We start from the raw sequence: 19,687 nt of genomic DNA on the forward strand, positions 1-19,687 counted from the left end.
TCTCTCTGAAATCAATAAAAATCTTTTTTAAAAAAGGCACTCAGTATATAGACAACATTAAGAGAAAAAAAAGCCTTGCTCTACCACGAAGGAGTATTCTATTCCCATCTTACAATTATGCCCATCATATAAACCATGGAAGCCCTGAGGGCTACTGGAGGGAAGTTTTCAAACATGAAACTTTATACCACCTTTGTTACATGATTCTACCATGTTAAATCTTTAATAAAATTTCATCAAAGATTATGTCATATTACATGCCATGATTAGCTTTCTACAAACAACTTTGCTTTCTGTGTACAAATCAGTGTCAATGAAATAAAAAATAAAACTATACTAGGCAAAGATTTTTATTAACCTGTTTCAAACTTTATTCCCAAGCTTCTTCAGCTTAATTAGCTGCAAAGAATGATTTATGTATAAGCAAAAACTGAAAAGAGCTGCAATGTCCAGGGGCATTGGGCTAAAAAATATTAGAGATCTAGATTTTATCAGATCCATAAACAAAATTTGAAAAAGCAGTCATAATATAAAATAGCAGCTCCCAGAAACTTCTTCAAGTTTATCTTCTTCAGAAGTTGACTCAATTCAGTTTGCTTCATTCTTGGAAGCCTCATCAAAATTCTCCACAAGATCTAGAAAAAAATTTAAAAAGGAAGAAACTCAGAAAAAGCCAAATCTACAAATATAGATCTTAAGAGGAAATAAGAAAATGTTCTCAAAATATATATTACAGTTAACTCAGTATACAAATTTAAAAGTTTTTATTTCCAATAATACCACTACTCATTTGGCACATTTTGAAGTATATGTTTTGGCATATAATTAAAACAAGGGAAAGAGGGAAAGTCATTAATTTGCCCATGGCTGTGCTTAAAGAATATGTATATACTCTCCCTATTCTCATCGCACTCCAAGAATTAAACTTAAGCAATATAACACATTAGTCAGTTTGGGGGCAGAACTAAAGAGTACTGTGACACACAATTCTAAAGTTTTCCTGGATTCCTGAGGACACTTGTCCGTGCAAAGTGGAATTATTTATGATCTAGTGATTCTACTCCCCAATATTTGTTTTACCACACAAAAATATATCCAGTAACAGCTGAGATAGAAAAATGCCTCATATTGCCAAAGCAGCTTTGTTGCTGATTTTAGAATGGTTATATCCCAAGATATCTGAATAACTTCTCCGTGCCTTCTTATAAATTTATGGATCTCACAGTAGGAAACAAGTCATTTGTGGTCTGTAAGTAGTTATTACATTTAGGTAACAATATGCATACTTTTTATTCAATACTTATGGTTATATACCTCCAACTTCTTGGGATCCCAAATAGAAAAAAACCAAATCTACAAACACAACTCCCGGTGAAATAACAGTACACTACTTTTCTCATTCTAAGTGAGTAAGGTTCATGTCTCCCTTACCCCCTCTTTACTCTATACCACCTCCCTCAAGGTAGTCTTTCCTATAGAATAAAGATTCTTTATCCTCCCTTGCTAAGATTCTCCAGTTTAACCACAAGTGAAGGTTCCTACCTGGAACTTCATCATCATCATCTTCTCCAGTAGCAAGTGGCGCTTTTCCATCCACAGCTGTGAAAGGGAAATGTAAACATTACTCACACATTTGTCTTCAATAAACATTAACCAAAAGAAGTACAAATGAAAGGTTTATATTCATGTGACATTTGGGATCTCATCTATAGTACTAGCAATAACATAATATTCTACAAATGAGCTACAACACTAGTAATAGCCAACAAACCAAATTCTATACCTAGGTTTTCAATCCTCTGGCCCACCACAAACATTGAGAATGAGAATAATGGGGAGCCCCCAGGGTACAAGTAAACCCACGTACCAAATTATGGTAAGCTTTACTTGGGGGGGCAAATTAAGAGGCTGTTTTCTCAAATACTCTGTTGTGTTGTGCATGGCATAAGGGAGATGCTCAACAAACCTTTACTGAAATGAAAATAAAATGATCAAAAAAAAGTAAGCTTCTTTGAGTGGTAAGCATCCAGCTTCCTTTTATTAAACAGAAAGTGAACTACACTTGAGAGTTGGAATCTCACAGTACTGGCCCCAGGATGTTCAGTGGACTGCTTCAAACGCCTATTTCAGCTTTGAAAGCCCAAGACGACTTTCTACAAACTCTTATGCTTTGCCCTAGCCGGTTTGGCTCAGTGGATAGAGCATCGGCCCGTGGACTGAAGGGTCCCGGATTCAATTCTGGTCAAGGGCACATGCCTGGGTTGTGGGCTCGATCCCCAGTAGGGGGCATGCAGGAGGCAGCCAATTGATGATTCTCTCTCATCAATGACGTTTCTCTCCCTCTTCATTTCTCTCTGAAATCAATAAAAATATATTAAAACAAACAAAACTCTTATGCCTTTCCAGGTGACAAAACAATATATAAAGTGAAGCAGAGTGAGTGAATGCCTAGAAAAACATGGATGACTAATTAAAAGGCCATATAATAAGCCTGACTTGCTTCTACATTCCTATCCTTCAAAATTTTAGTCAGAGAGCTTTAGCATAAAGTATCCATACCCCTGAGGTACAATTATTCAACTACATGATTTTCTGCCCTGAACAAAATCCTTATTATACTATAATTAAAAACACCAGAATAGTGGCAAGCGAATTCTTAAAGATTATTGGTAATATCAGTTATATAAATACAACTGAAGAATTCTGATAATTTATAATATATATTTAATTAATTTTAAACTGCCAGTTATCAAAAGAGCACCAAATTAACATTTTCATACTTTCCAGCTAATAAAGGGTAACATTTTAAAGTCTCTTATCCAACCCAAGAAAGCTAGTAGGAAACAAACAAGTATAATAATCACAGCATACTAAATTATTGCATATACTATGAATACTTGCTTAAAATCAGTGTAAAAATTGATATTTTTGGAGAAAAGGTAGCATTTCCAAATTTAAAGATATTCATATTCACTTTGAATCCGACATTTTAGAAATCTATTGGATAAATCAATAACCTGTGCAAAACTCACATTGTTTGGGCAGAGCTTCAGCCAGTCTCCTTAAACTAGTCAGACTGTCTGCACCAAGCTGGTTTAAGATGCTGGGTAGCATTTCTGTCAGCTGCTTTGTCTCAGCATGGCCGGTAATGGTGAAAGTGTTCGCTGCCAGAGATGCCTGAACTTTAGGGTTGTTAAAGTGGATCACTGTTCCTTGGTTTGTAAACATATTTACCTATAAAGAAAAAAATACATTTTTAATTAGCAGTGCCCACCAAATGTATGAGTATTAAAAGCATTTTTCAGATAAATCTTGTTTTTCTAAAGAAATAAAACTTGACACTTACCTCTTCAATACCAGAGATATTGTTTACCCCTAACTTCTTTAAGGAGAACTGAAGTTTTTTATCATCTGCTGTAGCTGTTCTGTGAACCACCTTCTTCTTTCTACGAGCAGTTCCCTAAAGTGGAGATAAAGGAAAGAACACAGCACACATTTATACTGTAACAGACATTTTCAAATGGAAAGGTTCAAATTCCTTTCTGACCTTTGGATATGTATAAGAAAATTACCATAACCACAAACTTTTATGCAGTGAGAAGGCAGGTGAAGCGGGAAAGGACTTGTCTACAAATCCTTAATAATTTCTAAAATTCTAGTCTTGTCAGATATAAATGATCTTTTTGAAGTCCTACTTTTTACATTAACTGCTCTAAAGTGACCAAAGAGGTGGCATGTGTCAACCTAAATTACTAACCTTTTGTTTTTACATTAAAGAAAAAGTAACATCCATTAATATTCATAGGCAAGACAGTGTATGACACAAATGTCTGTACAAACTTCCATAGTACGCAAAAGTAAAATCTGAAATTCTTATCTTAACCTTGATCTGTCCTGCCCCTACTATGCCATTCTTGACCACACACAAACTCATCTTCAGCCAAATAAACCTTACTGTTACTAAAATAGGCCAAACAGGAGTTCTTGGACATACTGTTCTTCTTCCCTAGCATCTGCATGGCTCCCTCTCTCACTCAAGATCATTGCTCTTATGTCACCATATTCAGAGTGGCCTTTCCCAACGACCCACACTCACCATTTCCCATCTATCCAGGTTTATTTCTCTTTATAACACTTATTACTAATAAAGATAAGTATATTTTATTGTCTGTCTCCCCTTACTAGAATGTAAATTCCTTGAAGGCTTCTATTCTATTTACTGCTATAAAACTCAGGATCTATAACAGTACCTGGCTCACTGAAGGTAGTCAATAACTTGATGAGTGAATGAATATAGGCTTCAGGAAAACATGTGGTCTCTTGTACATGCCAAGTCTCCAATCTCCCCTTTCTCTAAAATATCCTATAAACTTCCAAAAACCAGGCAAATGTGACCATCCACATTCTGCTTACAAACTCTTTAATAACATTCATAGACTCCCATATAGGCTAAGACAGTGGTCGGCAAACTCATCAGTCAACAGAGCCAAATATCAACAGTACAACGATTGAAATTTCTCTTGAGAGCCAAATTTTTTAAACTTAAACTTCTTCTAATGCCACTTCTTCAAAATAGACTCGTCCAGGCTGTGGTATTTTGTGGAAGAGCCACACTCAAGGGGCCAAAGAGCCGCATGTGGCTCGCAAGTCGCAGTTTGCTGACCACGGGGCTAAGACATTTATATTGTACACAAGGCTCTTCATGGGAGACTACCACCACCCACCTACCTCACTGTACCCAGCCTCCATACCAATTCTGATCCTTTAAAAATCTTGCATAAGCCAGCATCTCTTCCGTGATTTCCCTAAACTATACAATTAATATCCTTACCCAGCCAAACCACTCCCATCTATCTTTAAAATGCTTATCTTGCACCATGTATGTGAAAAAAATATTTTTTAAAAAATGCCTATCTCCCCTACTAGCCTTAAAGCCCCCTAGATACCTTACCTAAATTTTGTATTCTCAGGATCCAGCATAGTAAAGGCTTAAATAAATCATAGTGTAACTGAAGAAAATATCAATAATTACATGGAATACTGGTGACCAACGCCCTCAAAAAACCTTTAAAATAACAATTACCTTGAAGTGGTCATGTAGAAACCTGGTTCCCAGAGAACCCTCTCTAAAAAGACATTCTAAGAAACTACTATAAGATTCTAAAAACAAAACCAGCACACCTTCTATAGTTTTCATACACTTTACATATATAGGTTTTACTTTTCACTGAAATAATTAAGTTATTATCAATGTTCTGATCAGATACTGAAATGAAGAGCTCTTGTAACACTTACCTAGAAGTATCTAACACTTGCAATTTTCTCTAAGGCAAAACTCACTCACCTGATTTCACATCCCATAATAAGCAGGTTTCTTAAAAGGTGAAGAAAATGTTTCCATATTACAATGACAGAAATACTTCCTCTATTAACTAGTTAACAAGTAAAGCTTAATCCTACATCAGCCTTAAGAATCCTAGATAACCCCGATGTTCCTTTACCTAGAATGATTTCTCTCACAAGTTAAAGGGACTAGTGATCAAAGTAACCAAAAAAAAAAAAAAAAAAAGGCACATTAACTAAGGTTAAAAACACCATAAGAGCATCCAAACACTGATCCACAAAGATTATAATGAGTTTTTCCGTCACACCTAGCTTACAAGTCACACCTAGCTTACAACGATTGCTAAAAAGAACAAGAAATACCTACTGTTGTTAACAGGTAGGTGTGGGATCTTGAATACTACTAGATGGGGGGGTGGGGGTGGATGAAGATACATACACTACTGGCAAAGTCCAGTAATTAACAGATGTACATCTTACTATTTAAGTCTTAGTGCAAATTTGGCTATTTCACAGTAGACTGTACTTAAAGGTAAATGGGTCAAGTTTGGGGAAAAAAAGAACCCACTAATAGATAATAAATTTGTAGTACAGAAGTTTTTACCATACAAGTGAAGACATGCTCTGTTCCAACAGGCTACACCACACCTTGTTAAATACTAGGAATGTGCTCACAATGCAGAATTTAACCAGGTAGACCTCGGTCTAGAGTGGACTTCTGATTTATGTAAATTACTTAGAGAACAATCTAAAAACTTACAAAGTTCAAAAAAGGAATCCCCTCGGACTCAGTATCCACCAGGAAAGACCAATGAACCAAAAACTGATCATTAAAAAACCCACCAAACACTCTCATTCCCTCAGTTTTAGCGAAATCGCAAAGTAAAAATAGAAAGACATCCACTTTAGGTAGTAATATTTTCGAATCCATAGTCCACTGCTCTTAAACTCCAAAATGTACTTACAAGAAAGATCTTCAAACGCCCCAGAAATATACAACTACTGCACTGGAGCGCATTAGCCAAGGAAGCATTACAAAAAAAAGGTCTTAATCTACAAAAGAAACCAACTCACTAGTAAGGCGACTGTATACAACCGAAGCCAAAACAAGTCGGAGGTATAAAGGCCACGATGATACGCCACTGAAATGACACATTTCCTTACTAAGTACATTAGGAAACACTTTTGTTCCACTTCAAACACTGTAACACCGGGGAGTATGTTTACACACGTACAATGTTTGCAGTCTAAGTAGTTTTTCATCTCCACTCACTTGCTTTTTTTCCTTTGAGTATACAACCTGCACGATTCACATTGTACATCACATTTAACCCGCCGCTCCCTCCCCCCAATTTGCTAGTTCCGTGAAATGCCCTCTATAGACAAAGTCACACGCCATCGACATTAGAAATGCAAAAGGAAAAAACCCTAAACCTTACACACACACACACACACACACACACACACACACACACACACACAAAACTATTAAAACTTACTTTCCCACCAATGCGCACTTGTGCCTGCAGTTTGGCGAGTTTCTCTTGGTTCATAATAGTTTCTTTCATCTAGAAAAACAGGAAACCCTCAGCGAGGAAAGGTCTAGTTCGCTCCAGCATTCCACGCTCGTTATTTCCCGACACACCGGCAGAACAAATGTCCCGCACGGGCCGAGGCCTGGATCCCCAATCCACCCCGCAGGGCTCCCAATTTCAGTGTCCAGAGGGCCGAAAGAGCACCCACCTTCCTCCCCCCACCCCCCGCAAAGCCCCCCTTTTTACAGACCCGGGAAATGGGGTCTAAACCACGCCCGGCCAGCACCCCCCACCCCGGCCCTGGCCCGGCCTCGGCCTCGGCCTAGCCAGGGCCTGCCCGACCGGCCACTCTCCGAAAGCCTCGCGGTACCTGAGGCTCCTGTCCTCTGGTTCCGCCGCGAGGTGGAGGAAGAGACGGCGTCGCCTCGCCCCCAGGGCAGCCGCCCCTGGCTCGACCTCGACCCCGAGAGTCAGCCTGAGTGGGTGCGCCTGTCCGTCGCATCGCCTTCCTCTCCTCAGCCCTGTCCCTCCCTGTCTCGCTCCTTCCGGGCACTTCCCGCCCCCGATCCCGTCCTCCTCCCACGCCGGCGTCCACAGCCTTTCTGTACCTTGTTGGAGAGGAAACGGGGCCGCGCGGGGGACTAGGGCTGACGCTCAGGGGGTCTAGGGCAGACCAGCTGAGAATAAGCGCACACACGCGGGGACGCAAGATGGCAGCTAGAGGGAGGCCGGAAGTGACGCGAGGCCACTTCCTGGAGAAGTCAGGAAACGGACTTGGCCCGAGCTCTGGGCGGTGCTGCGCAAGCGCGGCCCCGGGACGCGGGTTTTGTGACTCTCGCGCGTGGACGTTCTTCCCTTCGCGTGCAGCGCTGCCCGGGCGGCGACCACGCCAAAGGCTGGGCTGGAGGCACCGCGAGGAGGCCTGGGGGAAGCCATACCGGGGGTCAGAGAGAACAGTTTCTTGTGCAGTTAGAGTTGAGTAAGTCGGCCCTGTCTCCCTGATCTCAGGTTTGCGGAAACGCTTGGGGCGCCCAGCGTTTGCTCTCGGCTCGCTGGGTGACCCCGAAAGTTTTAAGAAATTACCCGTCGGCCCGAATGAGCCATCACCAAAATGTTTTGTCCAAAACAGTGAAGCTAATTTTGCTTTCTAAGGCTAGGTGGTTTGGTCTGTTGCAGGACCAGGGTCCGAAAAATCTGAGAAGCGTGTTCAGAAAGTAATTGAGTCGGGCTTGGGATGGGGCCGGGTAATGTTCATTTCCGCCCCATAGCAGGTGGCTGATGGCCTTAGACCCGGGTACGTGATTACCTTACTTCTCTTGTCTAACAGACAAAGAGTTTACTTGATATCTGTTGGCATGGACTTGACAACTAGCGAGTCACAACTGAACAAATTTTACCTGTCTTAACTAGTACCAAGTCAATCAAGAACTTATGCCCGGTGTGTTTGGAGAGGCTAAACTGGTGTGAGTTGAAATTTTTTAAACTCTAGGACAAGTTTTAAGACAACCTTAAAATAAAACGACCGGTATTAAAAATGGAAATTTAAATAAAAATGCTCTCTGTTCAGCCTTTTTGTGGTCTTAGCTATGAAAAGCCTTTGCATGTTCAAAATCTTTGCTAGAGAAAATACAATTTATGCAACAAGAAAACGTGTAGGTGCTTTTTGTTTTGGAAAAGTTTATTTAAATCTGTTTAAACTGTGAGTACATTTTAAAAATAATCGCAACAGTTGATATTTTCTCAAAAAACAGTGTTGCTTCTGTTATTAAATATGAGTCAAGTGTAGCACAGAAAAGGGTGTTTGTACTGTTAAGCTATGTGGGTCACTGTCCTAACAATAAAGGTCAAAATAACTGCCAACGTTGTTCAGTACTATAGAAATGTTACAAAATACATAGAAATACTCCCCTTTTTGAAACTTGATCTTTGTTCAGGAGCAGTTTTTCCCCCTTCATGTTATACTGCATTCTAAGCTTCCTAGTCATGTGATGTTTTCTGAATATTTACATAAACACAAGATTCTGATTCACCTTTTACACACCTGTTTTCAGGAAATATTCCAGGTTATTTTTTATTTTCCTTTGGTTTCCACTTTTGTCTATTGTTCTTTTGTAACTTTTTAAAAAATATGTTTTTTAGACAGAGGAAGGAAGAGCGGATAGAGAAATAGAAACGTTGATGATAAACATCAATGGGCTGCCTCCCGCACGCCCCCTACTGGGGATCAAGCCGGAAACCCCGTGCATGTGCCCCCACCAAGAATGGAACCCATGACCTCTTGGTTCATGGGCCCACAGCCACACCAGCCAGGCGTTCTTTTGTAACTTTTAAGACTTGCACCATGTGGAAAATCATGAAAGGTTCCCTAATAGTAAGAAAATACTTTGATTTCTGGTTTCTTCAGCTGCTTCTGCTTATTTTGTGAATGCTAATTTTTTAGCAGAATCATGCTTCTGCTAATATTAAATATCAAGTATCCTATATAATAAAAGGCTAATGTGCAAATCGACCAAATGACTGGTAGCTATGATGCGCACTTACCATCAGGGGGCAGAAGCTCAATGCAGGAGCTGCCCCCTGGTGGTCAGTGCACTCCCACAGGGGGAGCGCTGCTCAGCCAGAATCCCGGCTCAGCTGGCGAGCACAGCGGAGGTGGTGGAGCCTCTCCCGCCTCCTTGGAGTCGGGCATTCCCCCAAGGGGTCCCAGACTACGAGAGGGCACGGGCCGGGCAGAACGAGCCCCGCCACCCAGTGCACGAATGTCATGCACCGGGCCTCTAGTATATTATAAATGTTAAATGTAATATTAAATATATAAAGCATTTTTTAATATAAAGGTGGTGGTGTGTTTTTTTTTACTCTAAAAATTAGTTACTAAGTTGCTATCTTAGCTCAGGGATGGCAAAAAGAGTAATTTACATGTTACCATTTCCTGTGTGCTCCCAGTGTTTATGGCAAATAGGGGTAACTGGCCCCACACTTTACTGCTGATCTTGAATAAGCCTAAGAATCATTTACTCAGCACTCAACATAGCCTGTGTCAATAGAGTAGGCAAGAAACAGGAAACCTTTTTCCCTCCTTGGTTTATAGTTTATGGTTTAATCAAAGTCCATGTATTGTTTTCACGTCTCAATTGGACTTGAGTCTTTCAGCAAGAGCTAAAATATTTATATTATGTTCATTTCTTAAGAGCCCTATTTTGATCCACAAGAGGTATTGGAAATCACTGAGGATAAATGTTACCATGCCTTTAGTTGCTTCATGTAGTGGCTCTTGATTGATAGCCACAATGGACTTCTGCTTGCTTGTTTCTAAACCTCCTTAAACTCTTCTAACACTCCACCTTTGTCAAGTTAATGTCTATACCTCACTTAGCTTTCAGTTTAAATGTCTCAGGAAAGCTTTCCCTGACACCCTCAATCCCATTAAGTTACCTTCATTATAGTTGTTTTTAGTTGTGGTATTTTGTTAAATGCAAATGAGAGATTGATAATTTTGTAGAATTCATGGAGACTTGAACTAGGAATATTAATAACAATTTAATATTCAGAGTTGGCTCTTTGGTATAGTAGTTGGATCCCAGAAATCTTATGAAGTAGGTATTTAACATATTACTGGTGAGGGATCTGAGGCTTAGAGAGTTAAAGGTTTGAAAATAGGCACAAACAGCCTCATCTTCCCCTCCCCTACCAAATCTATCCATCTGTATGTATCTGAACCTATAAATATTGCCTTCACTCCATGTTTTGTTAAACATGGGAGAAATATTTCCTCTGCACTGGAGTGCATTAGGAAAGACATCCACTTTATTTCATTCAGCACCTTTATTCTTCTGTTAGTGTTTTCTTCCTACAGGTGTACCGGTTAATAATTCGGATTTTTTTCACTAGATGGAGTTACATATGTTGATATATATGCGGTTTGATATGTATGCTATTTTGTTGTATTGACAACAAGCTTCAAAACTTCATATGTCAAATTTTCTGAAGGTTTTAACATCATAGATATTTTTACACTTAAAAATGTTGAATTTCGTGCCAAAAAGAGCATTTGCAGGAAGTTTTAATCCATTATTTTATTTTGAAGAAAAGTGCTGCTGAAAGTTATCGTACACTTCAGGAAGCTTATGGTGAACATGCTCCATCTCAACATACTTGTGAATTCTGGTTTAAACACTTTAAAAGTGATGATTTCGATGTGAAAGACAACGTCCAGGTCAACCGTAAAAGTTTGAAGACCAACAATTACAAGCATTATTGGATGAAGATGCATATCAAACTCAAAAACAATTTGCAGAAAGATTAAACGTTGCTCAGCAAACAATTTCCAATTGTTTACAAGCAATGGGAAAGATATTAAAGGAAGGAAAAGGGGTGCCACATCAACTGAACGAAAGACAAATGGAAAACCGAAAAGTCATCAGTAAAATGTTGCTTGAACAGCACGAAAGAAACTCTTTTTTTGCATAGAATTGTGACTGGCAGTGAAAAATGGATTTATTTTGAGAATCCCTAACACACAAAATCATGGGTTGATCCAGGTCAACCATCAACATTGACTGCAAGGCTAAATCGCTTTGGAAAGAAGACAATGCTCTGAGTTTGGTGGGATCAGGAAGGTGTGGTGTATTATGAGCTTCTAAAACCAGGTGAAACCCTTAATACTGATTGCTACGGACAAAAAATAATCAATTTGAACCACGCTTTGACCGTAAAATGACCAGAATGGGCCAGAAGATACGGCAAAGTAATTTTGCTTCATGATGATACACCATCACACACTTCAAAACCAGTTAAAGACACGTTAAAAGATCTTGCCTGGGAAATATTAACCCACCCGCTGTATTCACCAGACCTTGCTGCTTCAGATTACCACTTGTTCTGATCGATGGCACACGCACTTTCTGAGCAGTACTTCAAAACGTACAAAGAAGTGGAAAATTGGGTCTCTGAATGGTTTGCCTCAAAACAAAAGTTCTATTGGGATGGTATCCACAAATTACCTGAAAGATAGGGGAAATGTGTAGCTAGCGATGGACATTACTTTGCATAAAGCACTTTTGATGTTTCTCTTGAAATTATCATGTTTTCTTTGATTACAAAATCCGCATTATTAACCAATATCTCTGTTTTCCCCCTTTCAACTAGATCATTCTACTAGTACACTAGTATGCCTTAGTATCAGGTATCTGAAAAGGGAACAAGATACTTCTTCTTAACCTCTTTTCTCCAGCCTCTAAATATTTTTGTTCCCTTTTATAGCAAAATTTCTCCAAACTGTCTAAACCTCCATTTTGACAAATCCAAAAGATAAATTCGGTTCTCATTTTAGCCTTTAGGAAGCATTTGACACGCTTGACTACTTCCACATTTTTGAAACATTTTATTCTCTAGGCTTCCAGAACATCTCACTTCCTGGTTTCCTCTTGCCTCATGGCATCTTCTCAGTCTACTTTATTTTTTTTTTCACTGTCTTATAAATATTAGAGTTGCTCACATTTTAGTCCCATTTTCCTTCCTGTATATACTTTCCCTAAATGGTTTTATCCAATCCCATGGCTTTAAATGTTATCTTTATTTTGGTGAGCCCAAAATTTATAACTCCAACCCTAACTTTTTGAACGCCAGACTGAATATTTTTTTTCACATTATTATGGAAAACTTCAAGCACACAAAAGTAAAAATAACATAATGAACCTACATAAGCCGATCACCCAGCATCATCTATTATTAAATTAATACATAAACTCAATATTTTTAATATATGGTAGGGTGAGTACCTTTTCCCCCCAATTTTTTAGGTTGACATATTTGCAGACCTTTATTCCATATACATTTTAGGTTTTGTTCAATTATTTTAAAATTTTTATTGGGATTGATTGTGTAGATTAATTTGGGAGGCTTTTATATCTTTACTAACTGTATGAGTTTGCATTCAGTTGCAGGAAATGCATCTGGCTATTTTAAATATAGGGATTTAAAATAGGGAAATGGTGCTTAGAAATTTGTTTAAAGGTATTCATTTCATATTTTCATATATGAAAAATATTGAGTGGGCTTATGTAGGTTCATTATGTTATTTTTACTTTTGTGTGCTTGAAGTTTAAATATCTCAGGATATTTGCTATCTCCGGATAATAATGCAGAACCGGGGTAAGGGAGCTGCTACCATTGCATCCATCCAGTAGGACAAGGTAGAATCAAAACCCCATAATAGGTGTTACTCATGCTAAGAATACACTAGTATAGCCCTGCTGGTATGGCTCAGTTGGTTGAGTGTCGTCCCATGCACCAATAGGTCACGGGTTCCTGGTCAGGGCACATGACCCAGTTACTGGCTTGATCCCCAGTGTGGGACATGCAGGAGGCAGCTGATCAGTGATTCTCTCTCCCTCTCCCTTCTTCTCTGAAATAAAAAATATATAGTAAAAAGAAAGAAATATATCGATTTTTTACCACAAGGTGATCCAGCCATCAATTTTTTAAAAATATGTTTTAATTTCAGAGAGAGGAAGGGAGGGAGAGAGAGAAACATCAATGATGAAAGAGAATCATTGATCAGCTGCCTCCTGCACACCTCCTACTGGGGATTGATCCCAAAACCTTTGTGCCCTAACCAGGAATTGAACTGTGAACTTCTAGTTCCTAGGTCCACGCTCAACCACTGGGCCACACTGGCCAGGCAGCCATAAATTTAAAAAATAAAAATAAAAAGGACAGAAAAACACGTTAAATTACTCTACAGAATGCAATAAAAATTCAGGTTATATAAAGTGACAAGACAGTTAATTTGGTATTTCAACAAAGGAAACGAGGAGAAAGGGGATTCCTTAGATAAAAAGATACATAATAGGCAAATGAAAACAGGTAAAACAATAGTAGGGATGCAGGTTTAGGTGATAAAGTTGAAAAAGAAGTGATTATCATAAACTAGAGGTCCGGTGCACGAAATTCGTGCACAGGGGTAAGGGGTGTCCTTCAGCCCAGCCTGCACCCTCTCCAATCTGGGACCTCTTGAGGGATGTCCGACTGCCTGTTTAGGCCCGATCCTAAAGGGGCAGTTGGACATCCCTCTCACAATCCAGGACTGCTGGCTCCCAACCGCTCACCTGCCTGGTTGCCCCTAACCGCTTCTGCCTGCCAGCCTGATCACCCCCTAACCACTCCCTTGCCAGCCTGATTGACGCCTAACTGCCCTCCCCTGCCGGCCTCATCACCATTAACTGTCCTCCCCTGCAGGCCTGGTCGCTGCCAACTGCCCTCCCTTGCCGGCCCAGTCACCCCTAACTGCCCTCTCTTGCCAGCCTGGTCACTCCTAACTGCTCTCCCCTGCCGGCCTGGTCTCTCCCAATTGCCCTCCCTTGCAGGCCTGGTCCCCCCCCAACTGCCCTCCCCTGCCAGCCTGGTCGCCCCCAACTGCCCTCCCCTGCAGGCCTGGGACCCCCCCAACTATTCTCCCCTGCAGGCCTGGTCGCCCCCAGCTGCCCTCCCCTGCAGGCCCGGTTCCCCCCAACTGCCCTCCCCTGCAGGCCTGGTCCCTCCCAACTGCCCTCCCCTGCTGGTCTGATCACCCACAACTGCCCTCCCCTGCTGGCCATCTTGTGGTGGCCATCTTGTGTCCACATGAGGGCCACCATCTTTGACCACATGGGGGTGGCCATCTTGTGTATTGGAGTGATGGTCAATTTGCATATTCCCTCTATTATGTAGGACAGGCGTCCTCAAACTACGGCCCACAGGCCACATGTGGGTGTTTTTCCGTTTTGTTTTTTTACTTCAAAATAAGATATATGCAGTGTGCATAGAAATTTGTTCATAGTTTTTTTTAAACTATAGTCTGGCCCTCCAACAGTCTGAGGGACAGTGAAATGGCCCCCTGTTTAAAAAGTTTGAGGACCCCTAATATAGGATATCAGGATAGTAATTGTTATTGGGAGGAGAAAGGGGATTGTAATTGGGAGGAGACACCTGACAAATGGAATGTTGCTAGCATAGTGAACAAGGATTTCTCTTCTCACCTGTATAGTGGTATGCAGTTTTCCATATTTGCTATTCGTAACAATGAAAAGTTTTTTTTTTAAAGCACACAACATATATGATACAAAGACGTATACATATTGAAGGTCACTTTTCAACATTAGAGTTGTGTGGTTTGAGGGGAAATACATATTTGTTCTTTGTCCCAGGTTTCTAGCCCACAGCTCCTAAAACCCTTGACTGTTAAGAGTGTCTTTTGGCCCTAGCTGGTTTGGCTCAGTGGATAGAGCATTGGACTGTGGACTAGAGGGTCCTGAGTTCGATTCCTGTCAAGGGCACATGCTCGGGTTGTGGGCTCAATCCCCAGTAGGGGGTGTGCAGGAGGCAGCCAGTCGATGATACTCTCTCATCATTGATGTTTCTATCTCTTTCTCCCTCTTCTTCCTCTCTATAATCAATAACAAAAGTATCCTATATAATAAAGAGGTAATATGCAAATTGACCCTTATGCCCTCACAAGATGGCTGCCTATGACCAGGCCAGCAGGGGGGTTAGTGAGGGACGACCAAATGACTGAACAAGCAGGCTGCGTGGGGCAACCAGGCCAGCTGGAGGGTTAGTGAGGGATGACCAAACGACTGAATAGCAGGCTGCGTGGGGCGACCAGGCCAGTTGGGGGGGGCTGTGAGGAGCGACCAGGCTGGCAGGGGGGGGAAATTGGGGGCGACCAGGTCAGCAGGGGCTGCAGTTGGGGCAACTAGACCAGCAGTGGGGGCAGTTAGGGGTGACCAGGCCGGCAGGGGGGTTAGTGAGGGATGACCAAATGACTGAACGGCAGGCTGTGTGGGGCAAGCAGGCTGGTGCGGGGGGCCGTGAGGGGCAACCAGGCCAGCCGGGGGGCAGTTGGGTGTGACCAGGCCGGCAGGGGGGACAGTAAGGGGTGACCAGGCAGGCAGGTAGGTGAGCGATTAGGAGCCAGCGGTCCAGGATTGTGAGGGGGATGTCCAACTGCCGGTTTAGGGATTAGGCCTAAACCGGCAGTCGGACATCCCCCAAGGGGTCCCAGATTGTAGAGGGTGCAGGCTGGGCTGAGGGGGGTCCCCCCCCCCCGTTCACGAATTTCATGCACCAGGCCTCTAGTATATATTTTTATTTTTTTATTTATTTTTTTTATTTATTTATTTATTTATTTATTTATTTTTAGTATATATTTTTAAAAGAGTGTCTTTTGTACGCTAATGAGATGACTAGTGTGCTAGGAACCCCTAGGTAGCTTCAGGATAGGGTAGGTTGTCAAAAAGACCAAGGCATGATTAGAAGGTTGAGGGTTGGACTTTTCAGTCCCATGCCCTACCCCCATCACCAAACCTCCAGGGAGAGGAGGACCTAGAGGTTGAATTCAGTAACGAGTGGCCAATAATTTAATCAATCATGCCCATGTAGTGAAACCTCCATAAAAACTCCTCAACAACAGGGTTTGGATCCTGGAAGCAAGCCTGAGTTTTACTGTGAAGTGAATGAGGAGTCCAGAAGAGTGTTAAACAAGAGAATTAAACTTGGAAACAGCCACAAATGATAGTGGAGAAGCTGGAACAGGATAGGGTGGGTAGAGGGAATTCTCAGAGGTTTGGCTATAAACAATCCAAAGCTGTTCTTCTCTACAGACTTGCTCTATTCATTAAATCAATGGAGACTTCTGAAGGGGGTGAAGTTGATCATTTTAAGAGCCTTCAGCCCTGTTTGGCTGGTAGCTGTAGTTTAGGTATGAACAGAATACATGACTCTACAGATCATGACAGCTCTACAGATTATTAGTTACAGAGGCAATATTCCATGCTAAAATTTCTTAAGTGTGGAATATAACAAATTTATAGCTGCTTTATGATAATTGGTACCAAAAATTAAAAGACAAACTCAAACCCTTTTCTTCCATGTAATTTAGGTGAAATACTTCATACTACTCCCCAGTCCCTCCCAAATCTGGATGCACAACTGTTAGTGGTCATTGTTCCTCCACAGAGATTGGGCCAGGCATGACTGCCAGCTGCTATAACACAGTGACCATACTTGGTCATAGAACCAGATGCCAGACATCTGTCTTCTATCAACTAGGATCAAAATGAAGCCCTACCCACTAGATGACTTAACATATAACATATAACCTAAACAAAGATTGCCTCGATTATAAGACTTCCTTTCCCACCTTCTCAACAGCTGTGAAGATACAGGCACTTGCAATGTGGCCTTTTGTTCTTTTTTACTTTTTGATGCTAAACTGGCTTAATTTTTTCCAATGCTTTTTAGGCCCTTCTCTGCTTGACTTTAGACTTTCTATAGGACCTTTTGCTTTTATCTCTCTCCTCCAGCCTCCTCATTGTTTGAGCCTCCACAATTGAATTTCTGTTGACTTCTGAATTTGTATTACAAACCCTGGCCCCTTGTTCCCAAGCCTGTGTCTTCTGATGTCTCTGCATCTCTATCCTTTGAATGTCCTCAAGTGTAGTGTATCCCAACATAAGTATTCCTAGTGAGTTAAAACTCCTTAACCATCCCATTTTGACTACCAGTTGCTGCTGCTGATAAATTATACACTACAGACTGGGACTTCACTTCCCATTAGTTGGTCTGCTTTGTGTCCACAGAGAAATGGACAATGTTAACTGATTGTAAACCATCTTTTGTTGCTAGTATCTTTGCTTTATGAATTTTTTTTTTTTTTTTTTTGAGGACAAGGCATTTGGCAGTAGGTTGAAAAATCTAGAATTCACTGAATTTCAGATTATTGAGTACGGGACTATTAAATGGAGAAACTCATGGGGAATACTGAACAGCTTTAGTTGCTAATGAATGTACTGATTGGAACCTTACAAACAAATTCTAAAATATATTAGGCAATATACTATAGTTTAATTTTTTAAAATATATTTTATTGATTTTTTACAGAGAGGAAGGGAGAGGGATAGAGAGTTAGAAACATCGATCAGCTGTCTCCTGCACACTCCTTACTGGGTATGTGCCCAAAACCAAGGTACATGCCCTTGACTGGAATTGAACCTGGGACCCTTGAGTCTGCAGGCCGACGCTCTATCCACTGAACCAAACCATTAGGGCTATAGTTTAATTTTAAAAATACCTGTGAAAGACATACCTTGTGATACAGTTATCTAAATCAATTTCATCTTCTATTTGTCATAAATTAGCAATAGGCATTTTTCATGGAGGTCAGAGTAGAATTTCATAAGTATAAATTCATGTTTATTGCCTTTCAATATGTAGTATCTTAATAATACATACTTGTGTGTGTTTTTATTAATTTGAGAGAAGAGGGGAAGGGAGAGAGAGGGATCATCAATTTGTTCCACTTACTTATGCATTCATATGCCTTGACCGGGTATCAAACCTACAAGCTTGTCATATTGGGATGACACTCTATCCAACTGAGCTACCTGGCCAGGGTAATGATACATACTTGATAAGTGAACTGATAATGATAGGATCTCACGCAGATGTGTTAGACAAAAAGCTTTCACAGCTGAAATATTTTCTGAAAGAAAGGTTTTATTGAGCCAATGCTAGCCAGTAGAAGACCAGGTCCTGGAGCATGAAGTCTAAACCACCAGTGGCATGGATGGCTAGGGGGGAAAGACAAGCATGTCTGCCGTTCTGGAGTTGACAGGCACGTTTTGAGGAAGAAAGCTATAAGACGTTTGAAAGAATTTACATTGGCTACAGATAAGGGAGCAGGGAAAGATGAAAGTGGGGGCGGTTCTATGATGGGTACACAGTCTATAGGAAATATTTACTGCTTTTGATTGGTTACAGACAAGCTGAAAGCTCTTGCATACACAAGATGCAGTGGTGTTTATGGTCAGCCAATAGATGCCTGGAGGTTGATTCAAGACTCCAACATACTTTCAGGAATATGAGCATTCTTTTTTTTAGTTGGCCCACAGCTATGAACTGGTTAGTTTTTTCTGGTTGCTAGTGACAGAGACACATCTCCAGTTGGGTTAAGCCTCAAACCACACCAGGAGCTCCAAGGGTTCAGAAAGCTTCAAGCATGACTAGACCTAGGTCCTCAAGGCTACCTCTGCTTTGTTCTCTGGCCCTGCTTTCTGCTGGGTTGGCTTTATTCTCTGGTAGGCTTTCCCCAGCTTATGGCAAAGAGACACTCCACAACTTCCAGCTCACAGCCTGACAAATGTAAACCCTACAGAAAAAGATGTCCTATTCTTAGCTCCAGGAAAAGTCCCAGGATTAACTTGGATTGTCCTGGTTCAAGTAACACGTCCACTGCTAGCCAGGCCTGGGTCACCTACCACCACTACAGCTAGGAAATGGATTGTGCCCCCAAAGGGAAAAAGGGATTCTGTTACTAGCAGATGTACAGTATCTTGGGGTGAAAAAAGCAAAAAAAAAAAAAAAAAGAGGACATAAGGACAAGAAGAAAATGTGAATAAACCCATTCTTATTTTCAAATTTTGGCTTGGATTCATTCTGGCAAGCAAATAGCCCAATGTTTTTATCCTGAAATACTTAGATGGCTTTAAGTTTCTCAACTTTTAAAAAATTATTGTTCTCCTGCCCCAAACAGTGGTTAGAGCCTCAGCTTGCATACTGAAGAGTCACGGGTCAGATTCCTGGTCAAGGGCATGTACCTGGGTTGCAGATTCTATCCTCAGCCCCAGTTGGGGCGCATGCAGGAGGCAACCAATCAATGTTTCTCTCTCTTACTCTCCCCCCTCCCTTCCACTGTCTCTAAAAAAAAATCAAGGAAATATCCTTGGGTGAGGAATAACAAACAAACAAAAAATATTGCTCTCCTAAAAAGC

At 41.0% G+C, this 19,687-nt stretch overlaps 1 protein-coding gene across 4 annotated transcripts; it reads right to left on the reverse strand.

The window, feature by feature from the left end:
* Positions 1 to 334: 334 nt before the first annotated feature.
* On the reverse strand, positions 335 to 7,614 carry BTF3 (basic transcription factor 3). Of its 4 annotated transcripts, none has more exons than XM_008161928.3 (6): positions 7,487 to 7,614; positions 6,843 to 6,911; positions 3,347 to 3,460; positions 3,033 to 3,234; positions 1,543 to 1,599; positions 335 to 635 (listed from the first exon to the last, which is right to left on the reverse strand). In XM_008161928.3, the coding sequence occupies exons 2-6, from the start codon at positions 6,909 to 6,911 to the stop codon at positions 589 to 591; spliced, it is 489 nt and encodes a 162-aa protein (XP_008160150.1). In that variant the 5' UTR covers positions 7,487 to 7,614; the 3' UTR covers positions 335 to 588. The 4 variants fall into 4 exon arrangements, with proteins under 4 accessions (XP_008160150.1, XP_008160149.1, XP_054571151.1 ...); XM_008161927.3 differs by having other exon boundaries at positions 7,249 to 7,614; XM_054715176.1 differs by lacking the exon at positions 6,843 to 6,911.
* Positions 7,615 to 19,687: the final 12,073 nt, after the last annotated feature.

The sequence above is a fragment of the Eptesicus fuscus genome, chromosome 4, assembly GCF_027574615.1.
Source record: "Eptesicus fuscus isolate TK198812 chromosome 4, DD_ASM_mEF_20220401, whole genome shotgun sequence".
NCBI lineage: Eukaryota > Metazoa > Chordata > Mammalia > Chiroptera > Vespertilionidae > Eptesicus > Eptesicus fuscus.

Bases quoted from the DNA above. Each gene is read 5' to 3' on its own strand.
- BTF3 (XM_008161927.3), bottom strand. From the start codon at position 7,380: ATGCGACGGACAGGCGCACCCACTCAGGCTGACTCTCGGGGTCGAGGT. The intron at 6,912-7,248 runs GTACCGCGAGGC...CTGTTTTTCTAG, and splicing joins CCAGAGGACAGGAGCCTCAG to ATGAAAGAAACTATTATGAA. The intron at 1,600-3,032 runs GTGAGTTTTGCA...TCCCTTTCACAG, and splicing joins TGAAGCTCTGCCCAAACAAT to CTGTGGATGGAAAAGCGCCA.